We start from the raw sequence: 20,878 nt of genomic DNA on the forward strand, positions 1-20,878 counted from the left end.
TATTGGAACAGTTTTTTTTGGGGGGGTGGGAAATATGTGGTAGATAAATCTATTTTAGGATACAAATTTTTATTGTTATTTATAAGTCTTTATTCCAAAAGAAACATGAACTTCAGACAATGTTACTCCCAGTTAGGGGACACGCCATGTATATTCCTATTAAGAAATAACTGAGCAGCCCAGCCTGTTTGATAGCCAAGACAAGAAACATTGAGCTGTATTCTGCTCACTTACATTGGTGTAAATCAGAAGTAGCTCCAAGTATGCAAACAACAGAGGATACTAAATAAGGGTTTAAAGTCAATTTTTCATAATTGACAAATTTTGAAGTTCAGATTTTATTTTAGATGAGAATGCAAATAAGCAAATGAAAGGGGTTCCCATACCCTGCCCTTAGATGAGATTGCAATTGTTATACTGTAAATTTTAAAAATATAATATTTAACTAAATAGACTCTAGTTACATGCTCTACTTAATGAGAAACAGGCCTATATGTGGCATGTTTTTTTGTTTTGTAATAAAACAAATTTGGGTTGTCCTACAACTGAAAAACTAGTAGGAAAGGACGTATAGTCCTGGTACATTTTTTAAAAAACTATTTTTAATATACCTCTTTATTTTTCTGTTTGACTAATGTGTGGAATAAATCTTAAATAGGTCTTCACCTCGTCAGAGGAGGCACAAGATAGATGACCAAATTAATCATGTATGAGGTCTTTTTCATCTTTAACATTCATGATTCTGTAATGAGACCAGCAAGGAAAAAAACAACAATAACAAAATTTCCATCAGCTGACTGGCTCAATGCACATTTGTATTATGGGGTAAAAGCGTAACCCTATGGAAGTCGGTCAGTTTTGCCCATTGATTAAACCCAACTTACTTAAGCCCAAATTTTCCAAATATCTCAGTACCCAGAGACCCCTATTGTTCTCATTGGGTCGTGCTGGGGCCAAGCATGTATGAAAATCTGGCCACGTCACTGAAGTGCCTAAATAGGAGCTGAGTGCTTTTTAAAAATCTTGTCCAAATCTTGAGCGTTTCCTTTAATGTTTTCTGTAAGTCTTGAATTTAGTCAAAAATGTCTGTACCAACACTCTTTATTTCCAAGCACTTCTATGGTACTAATGTAGGACAGCCAGATTCTGCCTGTGAAGGAGGGTACTAACCCTTTTACGGGACAGGCTGGAGCTTACAACCAAGACAGCTGGGTGTAATCAAAAAGGCCCCCCATCCCACCCTGGGGCTGGGCTATTTAAACAGGAGTAGGAAGCTGAGCAGGAGAGATGGGACTAGAAGTCTCACAGACTGCAATGGGTCTTGCTTGCTCTCTTAGGCTCCAGGGGACTAGCCTGACCAGGCCCGGAGACTTTGTGTGTGGACTTTTAAGTTTGGGGGCTCTGGACCATGGTCCTGAGGTAAGAGTCTTATGAACTGTGGTTACAGCTATTCCCTCTCCTTTGTAAAAGAGACATACTTATTGTTAGTCTGTTTTGGCTTCCCTTTGACCAGCTCCTTTAACGTGAATTTACTGATGACACAATTGGGTAATTAAGGCAGGGTGCACCTGTAGCATCACACCTTGCCACAAAGGGCACTGAGATATGCCTCTCACACTGCTGAGTAATAGCTTCTTCCATGAGCTGTCCCATTGAAATCAAGGTGTTAAGAACACATATACATCACTTGTATCTAATAACAAGTATAACCAATACTGTGGCCATCCCACACAGTCATATTTTAAATGCTTAATATTTCTAAGGTAAAAATTGGGGGGAAGTATTAAATAAGAAAGCTTTCAGTCTGTCGTTATATATGGTAAAGAAGCAAAACAGGTTGTAAGCCCAATTTAAAAAAACAGCCCTTTACTGTTCACCTTTAATGAACTTAGCCTCACAGCAGCCTTTGAGGTAGGGAATTTTCCATGCATGCATTTTACTAAATTGCAAATAGGTGAAGTGACTTACCTAATGTCACACAGACAGTCTATGACAGATCCGGGGATAGACTCCAGATCATTTGATTTCCAGTCTTGTGCCTTACCCACAAAGCCATCCTTCCTGGCTGTGTGTCACTAACATCCCACAATGTTTTGACTGCAATTAAAAATGGGTGCTCCAAAGGAAAGAGTAGAACAGCTCTCAAAACTACATTGATATATAGCAGTTGGGCCAAATTCTGCTCTGTCGGACCAGTGCATCTCTCTCTGATGTTTTGCTAGATTCTGATATATGTTGTTACCAGAATAACTGAGCAGAGAAACTGGCCCTCTGGATGTAACTGAGAGAAGGATTCAGGTCATAAAACACAAGAGGCAGTCCAGCAAAAGAAAAATTCCATAAATCCTTACATTTTAAAAGAGAAGTAGAAGGGATAGCAAAGTGCTTTCCAACTACTTGTGCCTTCCTCAGCTAAAATTACTACTATTGCTCTAATTAGCAGCCATGTAACCTTGAAAAAGAACATAAATGTTAACTAAGAATGCAAAACAAACATCAGTAGAAGTGCTGTCCAAAATTACACTAAAATAAACTGTGCTATTTAGTCATTCCACAGCTTGACTGAGAAACAATTTTCTGCCCAGTGTTCAAACCCCAAGTACTAAGGACTTCTTAACTCTTGTAATGATTGATTAGTCCCATGGAGAATACATACATATCTTCCCCCTTCTATTTTTCTCTCCTTCCCTTCCCTCCTACATCACACTTCCAGAAAAATGCCCTCCTTATGATTGGTTGGTTCAAGCTAACTGATCGCTACTGTACTATTTACCGTGTTCTGTATGTTCATCTGAGATTCTGTACAATCAGAAGATTCTTGTGGAAGCTATTCAGAGAAACTGGAGGATTTGTCTCAAAAATTAAACTAAAGCAGCTACCAAATAGCGTTTTTGGCACACACATTCCACCTATTTGCTGCATGCTGTGTTCTTTCACAAAATGCCCAGTAACTTAAAATGGAGTTCTGGTCTGGGTGTGATGCAGCACTGGTGGCACATCTGGCGCATAATGTGGCATGGAATTGGCTAATCTAAGTTCCGTCTCTGCAAAGGTTGCAGCCTGTTATCTTTAAGCTTTTGAAAATGATCTGTGCCACTCCTCCACCCCCGCCCCAAAAAGCATGAAATGGTTCTGCAACTTTAAATAAAGTAAAGGTTATTCCTATAATCACTAGTGGATACAAATTTCTGTAGTGCAGAGTATGGTACTTTAAAAATATATATATATATATGCATGAAGCACTTTTAGCATATTTGAGTTTTCTGGGGGGGAGGGGGAGAAAAAGGAACAATTGCTTGCTTCAAATTTTTTTAGTTAAGTACAATCACACTGCACTGGACAGTATTTAAAAAGAAATGTAGTGAAGCCTTGTACTGTTAACAGATTAGTTAACAAGGGTGTACAGTTGATTTAGCCAATTTCAAAAAAGTAGCTATTTTAAAACTTTAATACTTGGATATTATTTCACTGTGATTTGGGATGGGTTTAGGATTTCTCTTTGTTCAATAGTATTTATTTATTTCACAGCATGATTGCAGTTCTTTGACACTCAGCGTCTTGACGGCTTTTTTAAAAAAATATATCGTTTGTACATTTTGGCTGATCTCAGTAAAAGGACATTGACACACCCCTTGCCAGAGACACAACGCTTTAATTCAAAGATTACATATGATCTAATTCAGTTTGACATCCTCACTGGAGGATCATACTACAAGAGGTGGAGCTGTGACATGGAACTACAAGGGTAATTTTGTAATGAGGAAGTTAGCTAGGAACAGATTGAAAGAGGTTTTAGGGGATTAAAATCCACAAAATCATCATGCAGCTGGCTAAAAATGCCATGTTTGAATTGCAGACAAAATTATGCATTACTACAGTGCAGGGGACTCTCATGTCTATTTCATTGGTGTAACTCTAATTCAAGATGATGGAGTAATTTTGGATTTACATTGGTATAATTGAGATCAGAATCTGTCCCTCCCTTTACTTGTAAACTTGATTTCTTTTCCCTCCTGTCTCTAAATCCATATTTCAGAATTAGGGTTAAATCCCAAACTCTCTGAATTTTTAAAAACTTGCCCCAGGTGCTGGGGTTGCAATGCCACCTTAGTTGTTTGCTGATTCTGGGCCATTAACTAAGGCCAGTGGCTCAAATTTTTAAAGATTACACATTCAAATTAGCACAGTTGGCCAAATTCTGTGGCCAGTTACCCCACTTCATCTCCACTGAAGACAGAGCAGACTTTGATTTTTATCTTTATTTATATAACCTATTTGCAGCATTCACAGTTATTTTGTGAGTTTCACAATAGTAGGTGTTCTACTTAAAGCCCTGGGTTCTGGAAGCAACTGATTGTGAGAATTTCAGCTTTCATTAAAAAGTGAACTTCTAGCCCTCATGGTTGCAAAGGAAAGCTTGAAAACACGACCCTAGTACCCCTTAAAGGCTCAGAAACCAGAAGGCAAATAAAAAGAACCCCAAATTTATTATTTTAATGTTATTCTTAAGTCTCATAATTTTGGATGGCCCTAACTCATGATTTTTTAACCTGGGAGTTGTCCGTGCTGTATTTTGTTCACCAATAAGCAAATTAATAGAAAACAGAATGTTTTTCAAACCCACATCACTCTGACATGTCTGAAGAAATGTAATTTACAACAAGCAGAATCAACATATTGGTGGATTCTTGTGTATTCATAGAACAGGATGAATTACTTATCTTGTGTATTGGGTGGCAACTAGCACTCTCCATACGCACTCCACGGGATGTCCATGATTAGCAATGGGAGTGCAGGGGACAAACTATCCACTCCAATCATGGATCCCCCAGAACTGTAGAGAAACAGCTTGGTAGGCTCCCCACAAAGGAGCCAGATCTGATCCCAGTTATACATGTGTAAATCTAGAGTCATACCAACTGAAATCAGAATCTGACACATGGAGTTTTCTGGGGCAAGAACAAGGGGTCACAGGGGATGTGGGCCATATGTTTATGTGTGTAAAGCACCTGATTCAGCAGTGTCAGCTATCAAACCACATGCTAGCGTACATAGGTTTTTTTTGGGCTCCTGGCTTGTGGGAGGCCTTGGAGGTGGCTGCCATGCACATTAACTTGGCTTTTGCAATATTTATGTGCACCTATTTTATGGATGTTTATGGTTTGGGCTGTACTTTTTCCCTAGAGCGCTGGCAAAACACCCAGACCAATAACAACCCTTTCTGTGCACATGTATACAAAACTGAGAGTTTGATTCTGCACCCTGTTGTGCGGCTTGTAGCCCTGTGTAACTCCTCTGTAGGCAGTGGAATTTCACTGGCATTTAATGGGACTAATTGAGAGGAGAATTGGTCCCTTCTAATTTGGCTTATGGGGCACAGCATTTGTGCACATTAATGTTAATGGCAGTTACGTGCAGGAAGAGAGAGGAGACTGAGTATTCATTGAAGTCTGAATTTCCTGGCTTTGTAATGTTTATGACAACCTAGGAGTTAGTCAATTGTTTTTTGTTGTTGTCTGTTAATTTCCCAGTTTTTACTGCAGTTTGTTTAAAGAATAGAAAAAGTCACCCAAGAGTACTGGGTGATACAATAAACTATAATGGTTCCTTGGATTCTCTACAGTAGATGTAGATTCTTTGCTGTTGGATGTATAGAGAAGTTTTCTTATTAACTGAGGTCTACTTTGTTTCCTGTTTTTATTAGAGAAATTTCTGAACGTTTTTCATGTGACTGTTACATGCACTTCAAATTTAATTTGAACACTTATTTAAAGTTAAAAATCCCCTGGCCCGTAAATATTTATTTTGATAGGTCTACTCACTTAGAAGACTTTTTTTTATTTCCCTGATATCACCAGCTAAATCCTTCTTGGCCCTAAATGCTTATTTAGGTCCTTTAAGAAACTTCTGATTTGGGAGATCAGATTTTCACAATTCTATCTGTGTAAATCCTGCTTAGTTTGTGGATTCCTGACCCAAGTAACACAGTCAATATGCAAAAATCCTCATGGAATTCTTGTTGAGAAACATTACTGCATAAGTAGAGCAGCTGATTTCTTTAAAATATTAGTATATTTCTCCTGGCATGAATTTACTGTGTATTTTGTTTTGATAAATGAAATACCAAAAATAATAAGCTAATCCCTTGCTACTATTCAGTTTTTAAAGTCAAAACCATAAGAATTATAGAAGCATTGAAATATATCAGCTCTTTGAAGGGGTCAATGCACATGTGGACAAGGGTGATCCAGTGGATATAGTGTACTTAGATTTTCAGAAAGCCTTTGACAAAGTCTCTCGCCAAAGGCTCTTAATCAAAATAAGCTGCCATGGGATAGGAGGGAAAGTCCTTTCCTGGATCAGTAACTGGTTAAAAGATAGGAAACAAAGGGTAGGAATAAATGATCTGTTTTCAGAATGGAGAGAAGTAAATAGTGGTATCCCCCAGGGGTCTGTCCTGGGACCAGTGTTCAACATATTCATAAATAATCTGGATAAAGGGGTAAATGGTGAGGTGGCAAAATTTGCAGATGTTACAAAACTACTCAAGATAGTTAGGTCCAAAGTAGACTGCAAAGAGTTCCAAAGGGAGTTCACAAAACTGGGTGACTGGACAACTAAATGGCAGATGAAATTCAATGTTCATAAATTCAAAGTAATGTACATTGGAAAACATAATCCCAACTATACATATAAACTAGCCATTAGCACTCAGAGATCTTGGAGTCATTGTGGATAGTTCTCTGAAAACATCCACTCAATGTGCAGCGGCAGTCAAAAAAGCTAACAGAATGTTGAGAATCATCAGCAAAGGGATAGAGAATAAGACAGACAATATCATATTGTCTCTTTATAAATCCATGGTACACCTACATCTTGAATACTGCGTGCAGATCTGGTTGCCCCATCTCAAAAAAGATATATGGGACTTGGAAAAGGTATAGAAAAGGGCAACAAAATGATTAGGGGTATGGAACAGCTTCCATATGAGGAGAGTTTAATAAGACTGGGACTTTTCAGCTTGGAAAAGAAACGACTAAGAGGGGATATGATAGAGATCTATAAAATCATGACTGGTGTGAAGAAAGTAAATAATGTTATTTACTCCTCATAACACAAGAATATGGGGTTGCCATATGAACTTAGTAGACAGCAGGTTTTAAACAAACAAAAGGAAGTATTTCTTCACACAACACACAGTCAACCTGTGGATCTCCTTGCCAGAAGTTGTTGTGAAGGCCAAGACTATAACAGGGTTCAAAAAAGAACTAGATAAGTTCATGGAGGACAGATCCATCAATGGCTATTAGCCAGGATGGGCAGGGATGCAAAATCATGCTCTAAAGCGTCCCTAGCCTGTGTTTGCCAGAAGCTGGGAATGGGCGATGGGGGACGGATCACTCGATGATTACTGTTCTGTTCATTCCCTCTGAAGCACCTGGTATTGGCCACTGTCAGAAGACAGGATACTGGACTAGGTGCCCATTGATCTGATGCAGTGTTGCTGTTCTTATGTTCTTGCAGTAGATAGGCAGAGGGCAGGACTTTCTATTCTTTGCACATGGTGCTCCTGGTGAAATCAGTGGGAATTTTGGGTGCTCAAGGAATGGAGGATCAGGCCCATCTGGAGTAGCAGACAGTGTGGCAACTTATAAGCAGTGATTTGCCTGTCGTGAGTTTTTCCAATGTTGTTAAGCTACTGGGGCCAGGGGAGGGAGAAGTGTTTTTAATGGCTGCCTTAATAATCTTAACTATAAAAATGAATGGTAAGAGTATTCTAAGAGTATGTTCACACTGTGATTAAAAAAAATGCATGGCACCACAATTCAGAGTTGGGGTCAGCTGATTCAGACTTGCAGGGCTCAGGCTTCATGGCTAAAGGTAGCAGTGTAGCTGTTCAGGCTCAGGCTGGAGCCAAGGCTCTGCAACTCCAGGAGGCGGGAGGGTCTCAGAGGCCAGGCCCGAACCTGAACATCTACACTGCAGTTTTATAGCCCTGGCGCCCGAGCCTCACAAGCCCAAGTCAGCTGATCTGGGCCAGCCGAGACTGTGCTGCGGGTCTCTTATTGCAGTGTAGATATACTCAAAGTATGGTAAGAGCAGATCATTATCAAGAATACAGTATTTCCCTGTATGTTCCAAAAAAGAAATCATAGCTTGTATTCTTTGACATCCTGTTTCAGCTCTATTGCCATGATGACTTAAACTAATGGCAGCACTTAAAATATATATAGACATTATGGTGTAGAAAATATCTAATGAAACCTTCTTTTTTTCCTTGGTCAAGGATTACTGAACTGATTGGATATCACCCAGAGGAGCTACTGGGTCGTTCTGCATATGAATTCTATCATGCCTTGGACTCGGAGAATATGACTAAAAGCCATCAGAACTGTAAGTCATGTTGATATGGTCCTTTGCTGTTTGTAAAGCACTGTAGGCATGTACCTGACAAACAAGCTGCAAACATAAATGCACATTTGTGTGTCGTTGAGTCTTGTGTGTGCGTCTTGCACCTGTTCTGTAAGTGAGAAATTCCAAGGGCCAGCACTAGGGCTCCAAAGTGGGTTTTAAGTGCTTCATAGGCCTTTTGCTAAGTCCCGTTAAAGCCCTACGGCTGGCCCTTTAGATTAATTTCACTCTAAATTAGAAAAAAGAACTAGTTTCAATTGCAGGATGTTAATTCTAGGACACACTCTTCTTTTTTCTGAGTTAACTCAAGATACTGGACTCAGCTGAGACACTGAAAAACTGGATAAGAGATGGGAAGCAATAAATAAGAATAAATAGTCCATTTCATTTGAAGCATGGCAAGAAGTGAATAGTGGCATACCACAGCAATCAGTATTAGACACAGGTGTCCAATATAATAGAAATTAGGAATAGAGAAGGCCTATTAAGATATCTTGTTCAGTGTCTTTCTCTCTTTCCTCCTGTCCCCATTACTTGACTTCTTTCACACACCCAAAACAAATAGCTTGAAAAACCCCCCAGAAATATTTAGGTTAACTCCGAGTAGGAAAGATTGTGGGGAAACTTAGATGGGTTCCATATTACTTGTGACAAAAGGTCAGCTAAATGTTGGCATCTGCTCATTAGACAGTGGTGGTCAGAAGGATGGAGAATTATATAGAAAGTATAATGGCATTGTGTAAATCAATGCATCAGAGTGAATATTGTGCTTGCTTATGATCACCTCATTTCATTCCTTATATATTCATTTTGAAATGATCATGAGAGGTCACAGAGTATGATGAAGCAATAACTGGGGGGAAGGGAGTTCCATAGGAGGCGAATTGTTAAAATACCAGAGATCATTTAGTAGGGAAACAAAAGTGAAAGGAGATATGCTAGAGATATGTAAAATAAAAGGAGTAGACAGCCAGTTGACCGCTTTTGTTTGTCCTATCCGATAATACCATAACAAGGGAGCCTTTAATGAACAAGCAAAAAACAAATAGAAAGAATTTTATGTGACCTGAAATTAACCTGTGGAATACACTGATGGAACATACCATTGAGACACATAGCTTAGTAGTAAAATAAAATAAAAATAGTAAAAAAATTAGTAAAAAATGAAATATCTGCATTTTCTCAGCATCGTTTACCTCATCTTCCTTCCTCTTCTCCTTCCTTATTTTTTGTTACTTTTTGCCTTAAATTAGATGGTTAGATCTTCAGATCTTTCTTTTCACTCTGTGTTTGTGCATTGCCTACTACAAAGGGGCCTAAATCCTGACTGTGATCTCTAGTTGCTATTATAATACAAATAATAATGCAGTTATGTTACCTAGGTTAGGGAAGCAAAAAGGTGCCAAATTCTCATGATCCAGGATATAACAGTTTATCACCAGCTGGTAGGCCAGGAAAAAAACCATACCAAGATGATGTAATTGGTCAGGTGCCTCCTGTAAATGGCCTCTCTTGAAAACAGGATACCAGTCTAGCTGGACCATTTGTCTGTTCCCTTGTGTCATCTCCTGTGTGCTCTGTGTAAGTGAGGTGAATTGCTTGGTTTTTACGTCACAGTAATTTTCACAAAGTGACTGTCCAGTTCTATACCAATGTAACAGCAATTCACAAGATCTTATTCAAACTCTTGGGAACTTTACTGAGATTGTCCAACATGCTGCAGCTGATGGCTTCATATAAAAATTAAAAATGACATAATGACCTTTTTGAAGAGTGTTATGTGTAATGTAACCACATGAATGTATTTTGCAACACCACATTCAACTAGAGTTAATAGTTTCCACAAGGAAAATAATATTAATGACCAGAAAGATGTACAGTTATAATCAAATTAGTATATAAAACTCTGAGTTGTCTTTTGGAGGTCTTAATTACTGTGTTTGAAATATAAAACAACCTTTTGGTAAATGAAATTAACTATGTTATTTCTTCTCTAACTCTTTGTACTTACTTTAAATTTCTAATTCTTTTTCCTCCTGTCCAAGGAGACCCTCAACACTAATCTCCCAAAGACTAGACTTTCGACTAACATATAATTGTTTAGATTAATATACAATTTTTGGTGACAGTCTGTGCGTTGGATTAGGCCTTTCATAGCAATATAATGAAGGTCCTGCTTAGTTTATCAAATTCATTTGCAGTGAAAGGCTCAGTCATCTTGTTGTGGCATCCAGGGATAGACCACTATCATCTTATTTCCACATCCCTTTCAGAGTGATTTTAACTTGTCTGAAGAAAATAATAATTAGCGTCAGCAGGCAACTGCATAACCGGAAGAGGGGTTCTTCTTACATTAGCCCTAACAGTAGGGGTTCTAGACCTCGGCATCCCCAATAAGTTAAGTATTCAGATGTTCATTTGACAGAAGAAAGACTCATCTGTGCTGCAGAATGATGTTCGTTTTAATCAGAATGTTTTGAGGAAGCAGTTATATTTGTTCTCCGTTAGCCTGTTGCCATCAGTCCATTCATGTGGCTTTGTGTTTGTTACAAATTTCAAATACCCCAAAGCAATCTGGGTCTTTTACAGGGAAGAGCAATTACTGATATTATCTTTGCTTAAGCAAGGTATGTATTCTGAGATATCTGATTAGGAGGCATCATGAGCAAATGGTGGCTGTGCTACATTAAGTTGTTTTTAAATCCAAGAGATCAACAATATAAACCTTAGTTACTTTTGAAATTGCACCAGCGAGGAAATAAAACGGGCCACCAATGGAAGCTGCTCCTTGCTCTAATGGGGTTAGATCAACTCCATGCACAAGACCAGCACAAAGCCTGTGTGTCACTTAAGTCTTCAATGTAGGGCCTGATCCAGAAGCACATTGAAGTAAATGGGGAGATCCAGAAGTTCATATTAACAAAAAGAAGCCCATTGCAGCCCTATAGGGCTACTCACAGCAGTGAGCACTATATCTGCTAATAAATGTGAAGGATCAGGCTCTATAATACTAAGAGTAGCCCTACAGGCTCTGAGGGGGTGTAGGGAAGTGTTGACACTGTATTTAGTCCCAGGGTCGCATAGATGATGCATTCTGCCCTTTGCAGGCATTGGCCCAAATGCAGTAGTGGTGTAAATTAGTGCAACTCCAATAATCTCAGCCAGAGCTATGTCACTTTAGGTCACCAGAAAGCTAGTCCCATTGCAGCTTGCTGAGGCAAATGCCTCCAGGAACTTCATACAAATCCAAAGAGTGAATAACCTGGGTTGGGGCATATGAATAGCAAGCCATGAATGATCAGCCAGCAAGCCCTCATTGAACATGAACTCTTGTGGCCATTTGAGAAACTGGGTTATGTTCTGTGCTTCCTAACACATGTTGAGTAATCCAGTGTTAATAGATCAGATGTAAGATTACATGTATTTGAATTTTTAAAAAAGGATTGTTAAGTTAAAACAATTAAGATACAATTTCTTCTGGAGAAATCTAGCTGTTGTGATCTGTGCTTCACAACATCCTTGACTTAGGAGAGCTACAATGTAATAATTCAAAATGCAAAACAAAAATAAGACTCCATGCTAAATACATTAGACATCCAATTTTTATTTAACCTAACTATGCTTTCTACAGGAGACAAGTATAATCAAACTATAATATACCCATTGATTCTGAATACAACAATGGCAAACAATAATGTAGCATTACCAAAAAAATAAAATAAGTTAAAATAAAAAAATATCAAGTCCTAGAGCAGCATTTATTTTTCGTTACATGAAGGTAATCCACCATTATAATAAGGAAGGGTGGGGGGGCGGGGGTTTGAAGGTTGAATGAACAGAAATGAGTCTTTAAGATGGAAACGGAAACTACTCCCCTGATTTATTGGTCCAATGAACAACACTGCTCACACACTTGTTACTACTTTACAATACTGTAATGTTGTTTTGAGATGAGGTAACAATCCTCTGCTGCAATAAACCATAATACCGTTTGTGTTCTTGGCTGCAAGTATAGCTTCATATACAGTATGAGACTTAATTGGTTGTCATCAAATGCAAGAGTAGAATTTAATTTGGCAGGGTTTAACATACCCAGTCTTTTACAAGTTATGTGAGGAAGAGATGGAAATCTTTGTCTTTGCACAAAAGATTCACTGCGGAGTTATATTTTCCAACCAAGCAATTAATATTCTATAACTATTTCCATTTAGGGCCTGGTCCTCTTCCCACTAAAGACAATGGGAATTTTGCCATTGATTTTCATGGGGAGCTGGCTCCATCTGTCTGGCACATGTCAATGGGAAGTACATACAATTGGATTGGCTTGTCACACTTCTATCATATTTTGCATCTATTTCAGATGTATGTCAGCAATTTAAAAAAAAAAAAACTTTGTGAACAATTAATGGCAACCAAAAGTAACTTAAGATAATATTTTTTGTTCATTCTTCAGTGTGATGATCTAATTAATGCTGTATGAGATAGAGATGTAATATTTTGGTAATGTATTTAAAATAAGTGTGTGTGAAGGTTTTGACTTTCTAACAACTCAGATGTCAGAGTCTTAAGGCACATGGTTAGATAACAAAGACAAAATTCAAGTGCATTAGTAATTTATAGTTACTCCAAAGAAAGCGTTCTGCCACTCTTTGTATCAGAACATGATGTGCTTTGTGAATAGGAAAAAAAAAAAAAAAAAGATTAAAGCAGTAAAAAGCTTTCCTGTAATATAACAGGTACCCTTATTATGACTCTTATTGAAGAGCTGATGACTAAGAAGCCAATGTAATTATGTTTCACAAGCAGAGCAGAACAGTCACTGAAACATACTAAAGTCAAAACCTTTTGATTTTGTTCCTTACATTTAAAAACATATTTAATTAAAAACAATAATCTTGTATTTTGTCTAAATTAAAAAGTCTAAATAAATTAAATGAAGGATGATGAAATATTCCTAGAAAAAAAAACTTCAGAGATCAGAAAAGAAATGTTACAAATTACCCACCAACACTTAGGGTGGTATTGACAAAGATACAGAGGTGCCTAATCCCCATTGGAATCAGAGGGAGTTAGGCACCTAAGTACCTTTTTTGTATGCCACCCTTATTTTATTTCATACATTTAACACACACAGTTCTGTAGTGGTTGTTCTGGAAGACTTGTGTTTCAGTAGTTTCTACAATGGCCATGTACATGGGATTTTTCCTGTGCAAAGACTGTAGGATCAAGTCCAAATACAATTGGTCTTTAGTACATCAGTTTAATTGTAGTAACATCATGTTACTGCAATTAAAAGCTGTTTAAAGGGGAAATTTTGCCAAAAGAGCTGATTGTGCAAACTTTACTCCCACTGGTGACTGCTTATGTGCTAGGAAGGATTACAGTATTATATTAAGATGAGTAGAAAGGTATTGTCAATTGGGAGAAAATTTGTTACTTGAATGGGCGATACTGTCCATGTTAGCTGCTTTGAGGGAAATGGAAGATTGATACCAAATAAAGTATCCTAAAACCTTAAATTCTCAGATGCCAAGAACTCTACGGTGAAACATCTTGCTAATTTCTGCGTTCTATAGATATCTTAGTTAGGATTTCATCTATAAAGCATCCACATCAAACTCTAAACTTGAACTTAACTTTTTTGTGCAATGTGTTGCTGCACAAGCAAAGCTTGATTCTGTCTTCTGTGTAATCCCAGATGTTACATGAAAGTATTACATTGTCCTGTTAGCATTGTTTGACCTTTCTCTAAGTCTTAGCTGGAGTCTGGCAAGTTAAAAGGAAATATTACAGAGAATTAATGAGAATTGCATAGCCCAAACAGCCAGAAAAGGAGAATAGTTCAACTCTCCACTTTCTCTACTGGATAAAACAGTATCAGTGATAATTTTTCATTTTAATGTCACTTTGTTTTCTTTCCCTTTTGCTTTCAGACCAATGTCAGTATAGTAACACCATGTCCCCTTATTTGCAATGATAACAAAATATGTCCGGAGTTGATGTCATAGATTCATAATTCCAAGGCACCGAGGAAGGAAAATCCATACAATTTAATCTGAGATTTAAAAAAAAAAAAAAAAGGGGGGGGAGGGGGGGAAGAGGCACCTAAAGTTGGCCTCCTAACTTCATAGATACCTAAATAAAAGCAGCTGATGGGTGTTGAGCACTTTTGAAAATCAGTCCACTTTTTTAGATGCCTAAATATGGTCTCAGGAACCTAACTTTAGGCACCTTGGCCTGAGGTTAATCTATATCTACACACATATGCAATCATTAGCCACTGATTTTGGGCACCTAACTTGAACTCTGTCACGTTGAACCTCCAAGAAGTGGTGGCCACTTTTTGAAAATGTTGGCCTTAACATTTATACGTAATCAGATTTTTACCAGCAAATAGCTTTAATTTTAGTGCTGTCATTTTACATGACTAGAACTCAAAAGCAGTTTTACTGGTTTAAGCGGAGTGCTACATTTATATATTGAATTCTTATAAATGCTGCTACATTATTTATATTTTGTCCCATTTGATAGTGTGTGCAAAAGGTCAAGTAATAACTGGCCAGTACCGAATGCTTGCAAAGCATGGTGGATACGTATGGCTGGAGACTCAAGGAACTGTCATTTACAATACACGCAACCTACAACCTCAGTGTATTGTCTGTGTCAACTATGTACTGAGGTAAGTTTTATAGAACCCAGAAAGTGCTTATGAACATCTATGCTATAAACACAGACAACGAGTGTAATTTTTGTTATTTTGTTTTTTACTTTGATATTCTGAAACCAACTTTGCTAAGCAAGATAGATCAAACACCACTGTTGGACATTTTCTTTTAATAATGTCTATCTGATACAAAATCTATTGAAACATGCCTGCAGAAAGCTTTTATTTGCATGCAGTAGACTTTCTACTCTGTTGGCAGGACGAGATATAAAACCTGCATGGAAGATTTGGAGTGTAAAATAGAACAGGCAATAATTGCTTGTTACCAAATGGAGAAAAAAGTTTTAAACACAATCTCTCGTGAATATCACCAGGAAGTAGTAGTTTGCCTCAGCAAAGTCAGGACCACAAAATGATCTGCTTTTGGCAAAAGTAAATATTGTGGTCATAGGCTAGGCCAAAATCTGCAATCCTGTGAAGTGAAATTGGTCTGGGTCACTACTGTATTAATTACAGACCTATAAAACTGGAATAACAATGGTGAATCATCCCCTCAGAATTATTGAGCAACTGCAGGTCCTCTTTGCTTCAAATTAAGTTGTGGATGCTCAGCAACTCTGGAAATCAGGCCCAGTTGTCTCAAATTAGGCACCCAAAATAAGTGGCAGTTTTGAATATGTTAGCCTTTGCCTTTAAAGTTATAACAGTTTGTTAATTGTTCATACACTGACTTTGTTTTAGAGTGCAAAATATCTAACAGATCTAATTGCCTTGTTAGTGAAATTGAGAAGAATGACATTGTGTTCTCAATGGACCAGACAGAATCTCTGTTTAAGCCTCACCTGCTGACAATGAATACCATTTTTGATAACGGAGTCCCAGTGACTGAGAAGAGCGACTTCTTGTTCACAAAACTGAAGGAAGAACCAGAGGAGCTTGCTCAGTTGGCACCCACACCAGGCGATGCCATTATTTCTCTGGATTTTGGTTAGTATTGGAGCATCAAGCAGCATGCAATAAAAATAGCCACAGATTACTTCTTGCTTTAACAAATGTAAAGACTAACAATGGGACTGATCTTGCTCTCCCTTGCACTTGTGCAAATGAGGTGTGACTCCACTGAAGTCACAGGACTCACACCCATGTAACATTTTTGTGAGCCTGACCTATTACTTTTTCTTGCTTTATAATAAAACCTTAAAACATGCATAGCTGTATTGCTATGGCGACTGGGAGGTGCTTTATTTTATTTTCATTTTTTAGTAAATAGCTACTATTGTGTCATATCACAACAGAACAGTCAATCTTGTTAATGTCTATACAGGGTCCCAGAAGTTTGAGGAAGCTTCTATCTATGACAAAGCTGTTGTTTTGACTCTAAACAAACAATGGCCAGTGGAAGTGAAAACCCATACTCCCCAAGGTGAAAAGCTGACTGTGCCATCATTTACAATGCCCCAAGTTGCACCAGGCAGCAGTACTCCGAGTGCAAGTAGCAACAGCAGCTGTTCCACGGTAAGAAAGGCTTTTGAACTGAAAATTAAATTGTATGTAATCTACAAACTGCAATGTAAATAAATGGAGTGAGATGTTTTGAATGCAACTCCCATCAACATCAGTGGGAGGTACATGTGTACAGTAGTGGTCTAATCTTTGTTCTTATGAAGTGACCCAGGCAACTGTGTACACATTGTACTGTATACACATTGAACAAAAATGATGAGGATAATAAATGGGAGCTACATCCCCCCTCCTTAATGTCAATCCTTTATTTTCTCCAAACCACCTTCACAACTAGTCTTCTCTCATTAAAACACCCTATGTATAGCTGCTACACCAAGTCACCACTAATTCTTGGTGGATTAGCCAGTAAAAAGGCTGCTATAAAATGGGTCAGCCATTATCAATATCCCTTTAACAAAAATCCTGGCACGTCACCTTAGTCATTTGTTTATTAGGTAGAAGCTGTAACCTTATTTCAGTGGTTCCCAACTACTGGTGCATAGACCGCCCCTGGCAATCCAGGCTTTTCAAGCTAGTACGAGGGATTTTCTCTCCCTCCTAAAAGATAGAACCTCAGTGAACTGCTGCTGCCTGTCATCCATTCATTTGTGTACTCTCTAACCTGAAAACTTGGTTTGCTCTAAACTAAGCTGGATGGTGCACAACTGAATGAGAGGCAGTAGGCGCTGACTGGAACACGTGGGAGTTTAGTCTGATTAAACTAGCATAATTGCCCCTAGAAGTTGGAAAGTGCTGGCTTAGCATAGCCAGCAGGCTATTCTTGGAGGAGGCCCCTTTAATTCATAAACCAGGAAGGGGAAAGCCTGAGCCCATGTTTACTCCTTTCCTGCTCAGAGAGATTTAACAGGGGATGTCTCACACTGTCAGTTTAAATTTATTTTTACAATATATGTGGACTACTAACTCTATATCCATACGGCAGACCATTTCTATCACTATTGGATGCAACACTGTTCACCATTTGTTAGTGATCAAACTAATGTTCTGTTGGAGAATAGTGTGTGTGTGAGAATTCAATATAGTATTTGGTTTGTGGAAATGCTGTAGACCCAGTCTTGATGTTTGTTTAGCATAGCTGGTGTTCATTATTGTACAGCACTGTGCACGGTGCTCTGACAGCACCGTACCAGCACCAAACACTGTGGTGATCTAGCTGCTTCTTACAGGCTCCTTTTTTATTCCTGTGCAGCCAAGCAGCCCAGGAGACTATTACAGCTCACTAGATGAAGATCTTAAGATTGAGGTGATTGAGAAGCTCTTTGCCATGGACACAGAGTCAAAGAACCAGTGCAAATCCCAGGTGAGAGGACAATAGTATTTTCTTCCCCACAAGCGATGAAGCAATTTCCCCATAACCAGTACTATGGATGACAATTCTATTGTGACAGGGCACTTAATTCTCAGTGCTGCTCACAGTTCCCATTCCTCAAGAAGATCCAGAGAGAGTCAGTTTAGCCCAGAAAGAGTATGGAGATGAATGGAAAGCAGGCAAGCTGCGAAATTTGCTAATTGAGTGCATCTCCCTGAGATCCTGTGCCATCAGGACTCCATCTGGAATTTAACATTGCACCTCCTAGAGGATGCAGGGGCCCAAATAAGATTTAAGTCCTTTCATCTACAGCTTAAAAACTAGGTTAACATTTGAGGATTGATCTGTGCACAGATTGAGACAGGCACAGTGGCAATGACCCAAACTTTTCCACTTGGAGCTGCCACTGCTAGAAGCAGAAATGCCTGCTATGAGGTCAGTTTGCTTTTTGCTGAAATGATTCACACTAAGGGGTAAACCTGGGTGATTATAGGTAAGATTTGCAAAAACACATGCACAAAAAATGCTTATGCACATATGGATGCCTTCAACTTGCTACAGACAGCCCTTGGTTTGCACATGCACATACAGCAGTTGGGGGAGTGTGGAAATGAATTTTAGGATTAACTATGAAGCAAACCTTTTCATTCATATTTCATTTGGCATAGAGCTATATTATTCAATTAAACAATGAAAAATAGCTTTTCAAAACAATGAATACTGATTCAGACTAGATACAGCACCAATAGTAATAAGCAATTCCAGCTGGCCTGATGGTCAACCACAAAACATGCTGTCCAGAACAAGGAAATACACACCGATCACATCCTTCAGTAACAAGGTGGGGACAGGGAACTGCACACATCACGTGTCACACACCCCACCCCAGCAAAATCAGAATCATCACTTTGGACTCTGTCTACTTGCCTTCTCCTTTTCTGGGTTCATAACTGATTTTTTTTAAAAGACATGGAAATGGAGTGAAAACTGCTTCCAAATAAAAGGCCTTGGACCTCTTTTCAGACTACTTCTCCCCAAGCTTCGGTTAGCAACTTTGTGTGCACAGACACTCCTTCTGTGTACACCATAGCAAGGGGATGGATTATTATTTAAAGTGTTCTAGATGAGAAAAGGTACAGTCCCTGTCCTCGGGAGCTTACAGTCTAAGTTTTGACATAACAGAGCAGTGACAGCAACAGAGGATGGGTAGGGAGTGAAGGAGGGTGAAATAAATGCCAGGCAGGCAGGAGGGAGAGAGGTTAAACATGGTGTGAGATCTGGAGCGCAATAGAAAGAACGGTTACCAGAAAAAATTCAACATCAGTTTTATCAGATGACTTCAAGGGTATATGAGACCTTTCTGCCCTGCTTGCAGCTCCTCCTCCTGCTGCCGATAGTCATCTGAATCCTCCCTGGGGCCTTTGAGAACTAGATCTGGGACTGATGTGGTAATGAAAATAGGAGGGTGTTGCTGATCTGGGTGGATGGGAAGCATGCTCTCTTCCTGCCTCTAGGTTCAGACGCTGCATTTCGATGCACTCTGCACCCCCCTGAAAAATATAGAAATGAATGTGTCAGTGTCCTGTGAACTGTGTTTTATAGGCCCTATGTGGGTTTGATACACATTTTCTACGCAATTCGATTTCCATTGTTCAGGAGTGGGGTGTGAGGCTGAACTATGTGCCAGACTTGAGCCTTGGCAGACAAGTTATTCAAAGCCCAGTGGAACAGCTGTTCTAGTTCAACCCATGTTAATGAAACAAACTGCATTTGGGCATCAGCCTTTACCAAGGGCTATGCATATGGGAGCTTGGCCAGTGTGCGTGGCATGACTTTCAGTCCTGCTGCCTGTTTCTCATCTGCCCTGAAACCTTACCTGTGGTGATATCAGAAGCAAGTATACAATTCATGAAAACAGACATTTCATTATGGAATTGACATGCATCTTTAAATAGGTGTCTGCCACTTTCAGTATTTCATTTAAGTAAATTCAGGTGACTCCTAGCTATACAGCAGGTATAATGATTCTTCAGTCTTATACTCACTGAAATTTCATCTTCCACGTACACTAACTGCCATGTGATTAGCATCTTGATGGGCTTCTTTTTTTTTTTTACAGACCGATTTCAATGAGCTAGATCTTGAAACCCTCGCTCCTTACATTCCCATGGATGGAGAAGATTTCCAGCTGAGCCCAATCTGCCAAGAAGAACGCCCTCTCCCTGAAAATGCACAAAATACCCAGCAGAGTTTAAGTAGTATGAGTAGCATTTTCCAGCCCCTTGCTCCTGCTTCTCAGAATCAATTCCTCTTGGAGAAATACTGCCAACAGCTGTCAAATAAAAACATGAACCCTGGTCACGGATCACTGTCATCGGTGTTCTTCAACAACGTGAACAAATCATCACTGCCACCATACCATGTACGAGCCAACACCCCACTGGCTTCAATGATTGGAAGACCAAGCACCCAGTGGCCACCTGATCCACCATTACAATATGTTCCTACTAAGTGGAGACTAATGGATAAATACTGTGGGTCCTTAGCAAATTCCTCATCTGGGCCACCAGTGCACTCTCCCGACATGTCCTTATATAAGAAAAGGTAAATCTGTCCTAATATGAAAGTTGTTAGGTGTATCTCTCCTTGAGACTCTGTGCTGCAAACCTTGAAAAAGTCTACTTGCCCACTCCGCTGGAGTAATTTGTTTCAACCGGTGAATGAAATATTAAGGGCCCAGTTCTGCTCTCCTGGAAGTCAACAGCAATGTCCTTCCATTGACTTGAATGGGAGCAGGATTGGGCTCTTTTTTTACCATCATCATCATCGGTGTATTGATATGTGGATTTATGGAAACTTACATGTCCATTACAAAACCATACAACAGTTTTGCAAAGCTGCTTTACTGTACGCAGTATAAGAAACTGATCTGGGAGGATGGGGAAAAGGATGGCTCTGTGGTTACAGGG

The 20,878-nt window shown here is 39.0% G+C and overlaps 1 protein-coding gene and 1 long non-coding RNA gene across 5 annotated transcripts in view; one reads left to right on the forward strand and one right to left on the reverse strand.

Annotated features, from left to right (window-relative positions):
- Nucleotides 1-20,878, forward strand: part of EPAS1 (endothelial PAS domain protein 1) — a 115,399-nt gene that overhangs the window by 87,266 nt on the left and 7,255 nt on the right. Inside the window, exons 7-12 of the mRNA XM_067565082.1 lie at nucleotides 8,288-8,394; nucleotides 14,944-15,091; nucleotides 15,855-16,063; nucleotides 16,401-16,591; nucleotides 17,790-17,900; nucleotides 20,029-20,513. Coding sequence (XP_067421183.1) covers nucleotides 8,288-8,394; nucleotides 14,944-15,091; nucleotides 15,855-16,063; nucleotides 16,401-16,591; nucleotides 17,790-17,900; nucleotides 20,029-20,513 — 1,251 coding nt within the window. The remainder of the gene's footprint in view (nucleotides 1-8,287; nucleotides 8,395-14,943; nucleotides 15,092-15,854; nucleotides 16,064-16,400; nucleotides 16,592-17,789; nucleotides 17,901-20,028; nucleotides 20,514-20,878) is intronic.
- The window catches only part of LOC137164307 (uncharacterized), a 67,676-nt gene continuing 65,170 nt past the window's right edge, over nucleotides 18,373-20,878 (reverse strand). For 3 of the 4 annotated variants that reach the window (XR_010922992.1, XR_010922994.1, XR_010922993.1), the window contains 2 exons: nucleotides 19,955-20,131; nucleotides 18,373-19,459 (listed from right to left, as the gene is read on the reverse strand). This is a non-coding gene — a long non-coding RNA (uncharacterized lncRNA). The remainder of the gene's footprint in view (nucleotides 19,460-19,954; nucleotides 20,132-20,878) is intronic. The other variant, XR_010922991.1, reaches the window with a different exon arrangement.

The sequence above is a fragment of the Emydura macquarii genome, unplaced genomic scaffold, assembly GCF_026122565.2.
Source record: "Emydura macquarii macquarii isolate MOO-44397 ecotype Brisbane River unplaced genomic scaffold, CSIRO-AGI_Emac_v2 contig_2676, whole genome shotgun sequence".
In the NCBI taxonomy this organism is placed as follows: Eukaryota; Metazoa; Chordata; order Testudines; family Chelidae; genus Emydura; species Emydura macquarii.